The sequence below is a fragment of the Folsomia candida genome, unplaced genomic scaffold, assembly GCF_002217175.1.
Source record: "Folsomia candida strain VU population unplaced genomic scaffold, ASM221717v1 Fcan01_Sc011, whole genome shotgun sequence".
Taxonomy (NCBI): Eukaryota; Metazoa; Arthropoda; class Collembola; order Entomobryomorpha; family Isotomidae; genus Folsomia; species Folsomia candida.
The window spans coordinates 162,074-172,238 of NW_019091203.1; the positions used below are offsets into that span (position 1 = coordinate 162,074).

A 10,165-nucleotide genomic window follows, 5' to 3' on the forward strand; every position below is an offset into this window, starting at 1 on the left:
TCTCACTTTTCCCCGCTGCCCTGGTCAATTTGTTTTTACCAATCGAAACCCTGGTCGATATAACTTGACGTTCAATTCATAAGCTGTACACTTTGGTATTTATTTAGTAGATTTTTATTTTTATTTTTACATTGCACACTGGTCCGGATTGCTTTATTTGCTTGCCAAAACCTCTAGCTCTCGAACCATTCCATTTTTTCGAATTCTGCCTTGGGAATGGAGATATGAAGTTCCAAGGGGAGTTAGTAATGCAGCTTTAACTGACCACCACCCCCTCTTGGGGGTGTGGTCACAGGTCCATATTTATTTTCTCGCATTACCTAATCAAGTGGGGTGTCATTTGAAATGTCTGATCAAGCTCTAAACAACTCCGACTATTATTTGAACATTATCGGCACACCAACTGCCAGGGGGTGTGGTCAAAACACAAATTTGAAAGTTTTGTTTCGATAATTTTGAAGATGTATTTTCATGAAATGACAATATTCTATAGTTTTATGAAGTATTTCTTCTCTCTAACTTAATTAAAAAAGAAAATTAGACCAAAATTATAAATTTAGTTATGCCTCCTCAGGGGGCCACCACTTTATAAAATTCCCCCGCTCGTAATACATTTTTTCGAGGGGTTTGTTTTACCATATTTCCTTCCCCAAGGAATAGGCAATATATTTTGAAGCGATTGTGTTATTTGGAACACTGGAAAATTTCATACGTGACAATGATTGGAGCACTTCAGATATTTTGCTTACGGCAATTTGCTATTACATAAATCCAAATCTCTCTGTCAATTTGCAAAAGGGGCAAAAAGGGGCAGCAGTTTTCATAGATGAGATGTAAAGGTTTAATAATACATTGATGGTTCCTCGAAATACCACAGGACTAGACAGGATTTTCAACTTGAAGTTTTTCCCATTTAGCCAAATGTTACAAGGCAAGTTTAGGCATACGCAACGCCATAACCAGTAGAACAATTCAAATGAAACTTTCCAAAATTGAACATCTATGTCAAAGGTACTGAACACGGTACTTTGTTTTCGGATTGGTGAGAATAGGTTTTGGCCAACAAATTGAGTATTCCGGACCAGCGTGCATTGTATTGTTCATGTTTAATACTATATATTTATATACATTTTTAAAGTTTTAAAAATGGATTGAAGTGTACGATTTATAAATTTGACGTCAAACGGCATAGATATGGCCACCAAACTTTGCAAAAGTTATTTGTAGCACTATCGATCACTTTGTGACATTCGCTAATTCTTAAATAATAACAAAATTCTAAGTGTGCACTACCACCACACAGAAACTCTCTTGTGTCTCTGGCTGGATATGAACGATATCATTTGGTCTTTGTAATGATCACGATTATCCGTCGTGTCACGAGCTCATACCAGATTTCTAATGTCTTTAATAATAAATTCAGTCTAATGCTTTATACACATAAAATAATATTGATTATCATGTGTTATCTTTATTGTCGTCTTTTTATAAATTCAAGTTCAAGTTTTGTTACTATAGTAGAATAATTTATAATCTGTGCCTGTGTCGCTGCTATTATTATAGATCCCTTAATCAAGGAAAGTTAAGTCGATTTCACCACTTTGGTGGAGCGGTATTAATGTACGGCTTGAATCCGCGCCCATCTGTAGGTTCAATCCCTGCACCGGGCGTACGTGCCCCCATTATCTTTATCATTTCCTCGAGATTATAATTATTGCGTTCGATACTTTCAATCTCCCATTCCTCCGATGACGATTCTTCGGAAGTTGTGTCGGTTTGAGCAGCACTGTCACCGTAAATGTCAATTTCATCGTCACTGGCAATTTCCAATGAATCGAGCGTTTCAAATGTACTGGTTGAAAAATTAAGTAAATTTTCGATTAAAATCAGTCCTTCACTTGCTAAGTCGTTTAGATTTAAACCACTGTCAATTATAGGTACTCCAGCGGTGTCATATTTTAGTTTTACTAATTCTAGTAATAATTCGCACACTTTAATGATTTTCGACATATTTAGAGTGGTAATTGCTAATATGATTACTTAATTGAACAATTTTCAGAGAATTTTTAACAAAAGAGAAAAAGCTGATGACTAAAATAACAACAGGATTTAAGTATTTGGTGCGCAAACTGGGCAAACTGATCTTACCACTTCGCACAATGTCATCAACATGCATCAATTTTTTTCATTCATTTAACTAAATTTTCTTACATTTAATTAAATTTCAGGTAAACATAAGTTACCAAATTTATCAAACATAAGTTACTGATGGATTTCCTTACGTCACACAGATCATAATGACCGTCACAGGTGCTTAGTGTATAGTAGGGGGCACGACCGCCCCCATCTCCACACGCTCCCACTCCGCCTATTCCACCCCCACTTTCGCCAACTTTGAAGGCTATTAAAAAATTGGCAAATTGGTTTTGCAGAAAAATGTTTGCACTTTGAATCAAAACATATCATGGTACATGCAAAAAGTTAAATTAGAACTCATTTTTCAACTATCATAGAAAGGGTATCCCTAGTGAGTGAGATTTAGTGAGATTTAATGATATACACCCGGTAGACAAAAGTATTGGTTGTTTTTTATGTCACATCTTCATATGCATATAAAACCTTCATATGTTACTGACATTGGTCAAATTTTTTCTCGATGGCACATAACTTCATTACCTTCAAACAGGGTATTTCAACATTTTAACATTCAAGTATTTTTGACACAATTAATTACAAACCATTAGAAAACGTGTGATGGAGTGAGTCATAAGTATTGGTCATTTCAATTTTCACTGTTGTAACTTGATGAACTTACAAATCCGACATGTAAACTAATTTTTTGATTCAATACTTCTTTGCTGTTAGATTTAAATCATTTGCGGACAAAAAATTATGAAACTGCTGGAATTGGATATTGTGAAGTGTGAACAGAAACGAGGTGTCTACACAGAGGTTGAAAGTGCTCAAGGATTTTTACAAAAAACTTCTGAAAACCATCTGAAAATAAGATACTGTATATGTGACAATAACAGGACCAGAAACAGGTTTGGTCACTAATAAACCATAGTCTGGACATATGAACGTAACAAAACCACGCTAGAATACGAATATTGTGAATATTTCTACAGTTGGTTATGAAATCACTGCCCTGAATCGGAGTAAAAACGTAAGTACTGAGAAAAGCAGTAGTTAACCTCGAAGCTAATTGGTCGAAGGTTGCCTGATGCAAGTTTGAAGTTTAGACGACTGCCACAAAATAAGTTAGGTACCAGGAAAGCAAATATCAATAATTTGAGATGGACAAATTAAAACTATACCTAAATAACTAAGTGTTGGTTTAAGGAACGGTACCTAGATGAAGTTAAATTTCGCGTTTTCAGGAACAATGGGTCCAGGTTGACTAGGTGACGGCCAGGAAATTTAGCAAAAAATTAATTCCTAAATAACACAGTGAAAAATCAACAAGGCGATGAATTTGCTAAGCTTGTTTTTGTTTATTATTACTAATACCTATTCCTAACTTTTGATGTCCCCATATTATTTTGAGTTTAATGACCTAAATTTGTGTAGATGGTCCCGCCCAACTTAACTAAAGCAAAAAACACGAAGTCCGCATCCATTTTCGTACAAAAAATTTAAACCAATCAGTACACTCCGACCAGTAAAACCAGGACACCTAACATTTATTCATATCGGAAGGAGAGCATTGCCCATTTAATCGGGTTCAAATTAATTGAAACACCTTCCACGCATTGTAACTGCTGTACATGTGTACGTACATACTTACATATGCGTATCAATGTTGCAGAGAATGGGGACAAGATTAACCACAAGTTGGCCAAACATAGGTACATACAAATGTACATATGTACGTATTTAGCTATAAATATTATTTATGACTACATGGCCTTTTGTGCACAAATTTGGGTACGTACACATCCAATCCAGTACTTTGGTTTTAAAATATGTAAGGTTGTCGAAATCTTTCCCTGAGAAGGCAGAATTTCCAGCACAATAAAAATTAAGCATTATTCTGTCTGAAAAAAATTCCTAATTTATTTTATTTGCTGTAAATTTAAATACGATATGATAAGTTTAACAAGAGTTATCGTAAAACAGGACGTACAGATACATATACATAAATATACATCAGAATTGGGGCTAGGAACTATATATTTACAATTCGCTATAACGAAGAAATATTTCTAATACATTAACTACTCACTCATTAGTATCAAAATTCATGTTAAATGGATCAACTAGATTAATGGATTTTATCCGATCCCTCGATCTTTTCTTTGTGAGACTAATGATGGTCTCCTTTAATTTAGGAAATCTTGAATTCTCTAAAACCAGACTCTCGTCCCTGGCTAAAACCAACTCGTCAAAATGAGTAGCTCGTAATGCTTGTGGAATAAATTGAAATAATTCAGAAAGTATCAACCCTAAAGAGTATAAATCCGCTCTATAACTATATTTCGCTTTCTCCTCGTTATCCATTCCGACATCTGGAGCCCTATAGAGAAGTGATCCGACTTCAGCAGTTTTTGAACTAGAAATATCATCTTCGACTGGTCTACACAAACCGAAATCTCCAATTTTTACAGGGAGTTGATAGCAGTCATCATTAGTTGTTAGTGAAAAGAAAATATTGTCTGGTTTTAGGTCTCTGTGGATAATATTTTTCCCGTTGTGCAGATATTTCAAGCCTTCTATAATTCCTTGTCCAATTTCTCTTCTGAATTCAAAATTCTTATCACATTTTTCCGGCAAGGAACAATTTGCTTCTACAAATTGCAGCCAATTCTTCAGGGTGGGTCCACAGAGCTCCATTGTTACTCTGATGCTGGGATAGCGCTCTGTTTTTGTTCTGGCTTTAAACCTGTAGTATATCATATCAGACACGTTGCTACCAAATTTATACGGTGTTTCTAGCGATTTTATATACAACTCGAGGATATTTTGGCCTTGAGGGATAACTTCGATTGTGTGAGTTCGAACCACATTTGGATGTTGTGCATCTGTCAGTTGTCCTTCCCTTTCGAATTCTTGTAAAGGACATCCAGAAGGTGAAGATGCTTGAAACAGCTTATGCGCTTCTTGACCACTGGATGGATATTTTGATACGGCAAACACGAAACCAAAACAACCCACGCCTAGAACCCGATGAATAGTGAGATCTTTCATGGGATTAGTATCCAAATCCTTGGTCGTAATTTCTTGATCCAATTTGCCTGTGTAAATTTTAGAGAGATGAAAATTCATGATACTTTATAATACAATCGATACTTGGGGATTAAAGGGATGCGTTCCTGGCAGTCAGACAGATAGAGCTGGACAAATATATAAAAGTAAATATGTAAGCTTATTACCTGCTGCACCACCACTTTCAAGTATTTCCGATTTATTAAGATCACATGAAGTTAAAATCCGTTCCATTTTGGGCCTGACTCAATTCTACGACAAGAATTATTTGCAACTTGTCTTTTCAATTTGTTTTACTTCTGATGAGCGACAGTCATGCACACTAGCAAATATATAGTTCCAACAAATTCAAAATTAGATCTGTGTTTTACACATATTTATTGAGAAGAGGGGTGAATTAATCAACTTTTTCTAAAATTCTCCTCGAGAAATGATGAAAAATAAGAAAATTTCACAGTATGAAGTAACTTGAATACGTGCAAAACGTAAATGAATGAATAAAGTAATGCAAATGATGACAACGAATAATAACTGTGACTGGTTAACCGAGCAGATAAGATAAATTTAATGCGGATCAAGTGAGATAGTAAAATGAACAAAACTTTTTAATTTCACACTATAATTGCACAAACGTTATCATATCAAACACATTACACGCGTTTAGAAAAAGCTGACTGCAAAGGAGTCGTACATTAAAAAACCCTAACTTTAAGAACAAACCCGTAAAAAGTATTAAACCCAGTAAAATGTATATTTGATTTACATAATTACATATGTATGTTCGCTTTTAATGTTCATTTTAATACTCAATTTAATGCGCTTGTATGTACTTGGCTAGCTAGGTACTTAAACATGCACATAAAAATGACCCTGCAAGTTTAGGAAGCCGAATTTATTGTCAACCAAGGTCAATTTCGAATCAGGTTCAGTCTTATCTAAAAATATTTCTGCCCTGCAGTCCACAAAGGAATGCCCCTTCCCATGATTTGAATCATGTCGCCACCATTGACCCCAGTGAAAGCAATATTCTCGCAGCACCATTCCCCAACTTTAATCTGTCCGCAATTGCTATTGGAAATTTTGCATTTCTGTGAACAATTAATTTTCAACCCAAAATTTTGATCATATGCCTTAACATTAAACGCATGACCTTTACATATTAAATTATTAATGATGGTATTAGTATTCCAAAACATGTCAACTCCAACAACAACCTTGTCCAAAAGGTCAAACTCGGCGTCATGCTTTACTACAATATTTTCCAGACTACTTTCACCTGCAGACCAGAGCTCCACCTGAAATTAATTAATTAAGTTCATTTATTTGGTGCAGAGTAAATGCAATTCGGAGTTTGTTTGATCGGATTGCCACCCCTAAATGGAATAAAGGTAAATTTTACACTTGCTTGACACTTACCCCTTTAATTACATTGCGTAATGTACAATTCTTCATTCTATTGTTGTCAACTGTGCCCGGGTAGAATCCAAAGACTTTTATTCCATTGTTGCAATTAGAGATTTCAATATCGTCCAGCACGTTTGCATTCGCTCTTTCTCCTTCGATCAGAATTCCTACTTCTGAATTCCTTGCCCTCAATCTGAATACATGGTTTCCACTCCCCTCAATCCTTAAACAGTCACCTTTTCCACTTTTGTTGTCAATATGAATATTTTCCACAAGATTATTATTCCCATCCACCCTCAATGTCGATTCTGCCCAGGATATTCCACACGCTTTGAGTTTCAGGTTTTTTATAGTGCAGCCAGTAACATCATTGGGAAGCACGAGTGGTGTGGCGTCCCCATTGGTCACTATGGTATTTTCTCCTTCTCCAATCAACTTGACCCCAGAGTGATAAAAGATGAAGTATCCCGTGTAAACGGCTTCAACCAGATGAATGGTGATCCCAGATTGGAATGTTTTTAAGTACGCTTCTAACTCTTCGGATGACTTGGCCCAGATTTCTGTAGCAATTAGTTGCACCTCGTATATGGTCTGGATTCGCTCCGCAACTTTTGTTTTAGTCATTTTGATTGTCTCCTTTAGATTCGGTACTTCTGGGCAATCTTTTATTAACGAAGTATCACCGCCATAAACCAGTTCCATGAAGGTACTTCTTCTCTGGGCAGTGGACATTTTGGTATGCAATTGTAAAACTTCCCAAATAATTAGTCCAAGACTGTAAATGTCGGCTGGTTTTCCATACCTCCCGGTACGAACTTCCGGCGCTTGGTAAGCCGGGGTGCCCACAGAGCTTGTCATTTCAGCCAATAAATCATTATTGGAATGGTCATCATTTTTTTCATCCTGTGTCTCAAGAAACTCGGGTGATTCTAAGGTTCGAGATAATCCAAAATCTCCAATCTTCAAGGGAAACATTTTCTGATGTGATGCATAGAAAACATTTCCAGGTTTCAAGTCCCGGTGAATAATATTTTTATAATGTAGATATCTCACGCCGGACAATACATCCGAAATAATGCGCAATTGAGTATTGAATAGTAATAGTTTGGAATTATTTGTATCGTCTGCACGGCTATCCAACCAACAACGTAGCGTTGAGCCACAAAGTTCCATTTCAATGCAGATAACATCCACTATACCAAATCCTTTCGCATTTTCTTCCAGCATCAATTTCAACCCGGAGTAAAAGTCATCCTCATAATCTTCTGGTAATTCTTTGATTTGTTCAGAGTCCAGCTGTTTTTCTCTCAATTGGAGAACATGCACTAAATTATTGTGCCTTAAATCTTTTAAATTTTGAAATTCTCTTTTTTGTCTTTCTTTATCAGTTTCGTTCTTCTTCTTCGACACAATTAGTTTGACTGCGGTCATGATTTTCAAATTTTTGTCGTATGCGGAGAGGACCATGCCAAACGCTCCATGTTCAAACCATTCGTGTCCGTTTGGGTTTTTAAGAATGGATAAAATACGAGCTGTCTGATTATCTTTGCTTTCAAGGTTGACTTTTTCAATGGATTCGAATGAATTTTTATCACCATGTTTTTCTTGACCGGTTGATACCAGATGGCGAACTAGGTCGGCAGCATTTGCAATAAACGGGTGTGTCACAATAGCGTGAAAGTCCTCCGAGTCAAGGGAAGTTGTAGAGTTTGACATTTCTATGACGGTTTGAATTATTTTACCGAGATCGCGTAAATATTTTCTTTCTAGGCATTGCGTCGCAGTGTCACATGCAACAAGACAAATTTTCACTGGTGGAGTGTCGCCAGACAGGTGAACACAACTGGGGGATAGATTCCCGTGGAAGACAGACTTCTCATGAAGAAATTTTAGCCTGTCAATAACATTTTGGATTATGGTGACTTGAATGTTTTGGAACATCGGGTCATGTTTTCGACTTCGAAATAAATCAATCCAGAGGGTCAATGATGGTCCGGATGGGTGTTGTGTTTTGATACAGGTTGCTTCCAGTGATAATGACACCTTTCCTGAAGGATGAATTTTATCTAAGAAAATTTTCCCATTTTCCATCTTCTCCCAATGCTCCATGTCCATTTTTGCAAATGTTCTGGGATAGGTTTCAATAAAGTTTAAAATGTTGGGATGTTCATAGTGTGACAAATTCTCAAAGTTTGCGACTATTTGCGGCACTAACGAGGATAAATCTTCTCGAGTTGTTTTTTGAGGGATTATAATCATGTCGAATCTTATCTTGGTCTGTGTATCCAAAATGGGAAATGTTAGAGAATCGAGATTGGAATTAAATTGTCCTTTCGATTTCAAATATATTTCTTTCTCGTTGTAGAATACCACGGTATTTGTTTCTGGTTCCATTTGATCAGAATTATTTCGAGAGAAATGTTAACTTAGCTGGAGTGATTTTTGTAAGTGTTTGTAGCTTTGAAACCGACGAGAGAAATAAAGTAAAATTGTTATGCATGAATATTTTACAATTGTGAGTATCACTTTTCAGTACAATGTGATTCACCTTAGCCTCGTTCAAATTACCAGATGAGATATAGGGATTAGCGTATCTGCCGCTAATGCGTCGGCCACATGCATAAATAAAATGCAGGTATGTACATACAATGTACTTAAATTTATGTCCAACTGTTCAATTGTGTGTCTCGGCTCTTATCTGGGCCAGCATGTCCAATTAGGTATGTTAAATGAGTTATGTATCAATTTATATAAGTTTTGAGGCAAAAAATTGAGTTAGATTTAATTAATACCTGAGAGATAAACGGTTTGGTTGACAAGGCGGACAATACCATTTGAGTGTAAATTTGTATCTACATATACATATGCATACCTATGTACATACATACACGCTGAATAAAGTTGAGTATAGTTTACAATAACACAATTTGTTTCGTAAAATTTACTCGACGCAGGTCAAATTTATCCAAAGTTGAGCAACGCTTTATGAATTTTAACTTTCATATGATAAATTTTACTACACCAGTTGTGTCATAGCAAATTTTACTCAACCATGAGTACCTAACCATGAAACAAAATCATATTGCTAATATTCTCCAAAAATTTCACGTGTTTTAAAGATGACAATATTATTTTTAAATTTAATTTCATACTTCACAAGGTCAAGGCATGTAATTTACCAAGTATAGAAACCTACAGGGAAATCAGTTTGACTAAATGTGCCGATATGCAAGTCAGCTTTATGTAGTTTTCTCCCAAATAAAGATTTTTTAAACAAAATTTTAATTAATATGAACAAATCAAATATTTTTAGTGCTATTAAATTGAATCTTTGGTTTGTTTTTCCCTTTCTTTAGCTACCATCCTTTCAGCTAGCATATTCCTGGATGACCCATCTGACTAGCTTCAGAAAAACCGGTACATGGTGTTGGACGAGTTGTCGCAAAACCCAAAACGCTCTTACACGTGTCCAATATAATCAAAAATTAAGGTATACATGTTCGCGCGTTTTTTCTCAATGTGCCCCAATTTTTTTATATCACCCCAAATACTGGAA

General features: G+C 35.8%; 2 protein-coding genes across 2 annotated transcripts; both read right to left on the reverse strand.

The window, feature by feature from the left end:
- Positions 1 to 4,049: 4,049 nt before the first annotated feature.
- On the reverse strand, positions 4,050 to 5,949 carry LOC110855110 (eukaryotic translation initiation factor 2-alpha kinase 1). Its single transcript, XM_022103530.2, has 2 exons — positions 5,373 to 5,949; positions 4,050 to 5,234 (listed from the first exon to the last, which is right to left on the reverse strand). Exons 1-2 carry the CDS (start codon positions 5,437 to 5,439, stop codon positions 4,222 to 4,224), a joined length of 1,080 nt encoding a protein of 359 aa, XP_021959222.1. The 5' UTR covers positions 5,440 to 5,949; the 3' UTR covers positions 4,050 to 4,221.
- A 133-nt stretch (positions 5,950 to 6,082) lies between these two features.
- On the reverse strand, positions 6,083 to 9,095 carry LOC118437029. Its single transcript, XM_035855792.1, has 2 exons — positions 6,622 to 9,095; positions 6,083 to 6,500 (listed from the first exon to the last, which is right to left on the reverse strand). The coding sequence occupies exons 1-2, from the start codon at positions 9,001 to 9,003 to the stop codon at positions 6,141 to 6,143; spliced, it is 2,742 nt and encodes a 913-aa protein (XP_035711685.1). The 5' UTR covers positions 9,004 to 9,095; the 3' UTR covers positions 6,083 to 6,140.
- Between the last annotated feature and the right edge of the window lie 1,070 nt (positions 9,096 to 10,165).

Excerpts from the sequence above, each read along its gene's own strand:
- LOC118437029 (XM_035855792.1), bottom strand. The coding sequence starts at position 9,003 with ATGGAACCAGAAACAAATACCGTGGTATTCTACAACGAGAAAGAAATA. Across the intron at positions 6,501-6,621 it reads TACGCAATGTAATTAAAGGG|GTGGAGCTCTGGTCTGCAGG; the intron begins GTAAGTGTCAAG and ends AATTAATTTCAG.
- LOC110855110 (XM_022103530.2), bottom strand. The coding sequence starts at position 5,439 with ATGGAACGGATTTTAACTTCATGTGATCTTAATAAATCGGAAATACTT. Across the intron at positions 5,235-5,372 it reads TGAAAGTGGTGGTGCAGCAG|GCAAATTGGATCAAGAAATT; the intron begins GTAATAAGCTTA and ends AAATTTACACAG.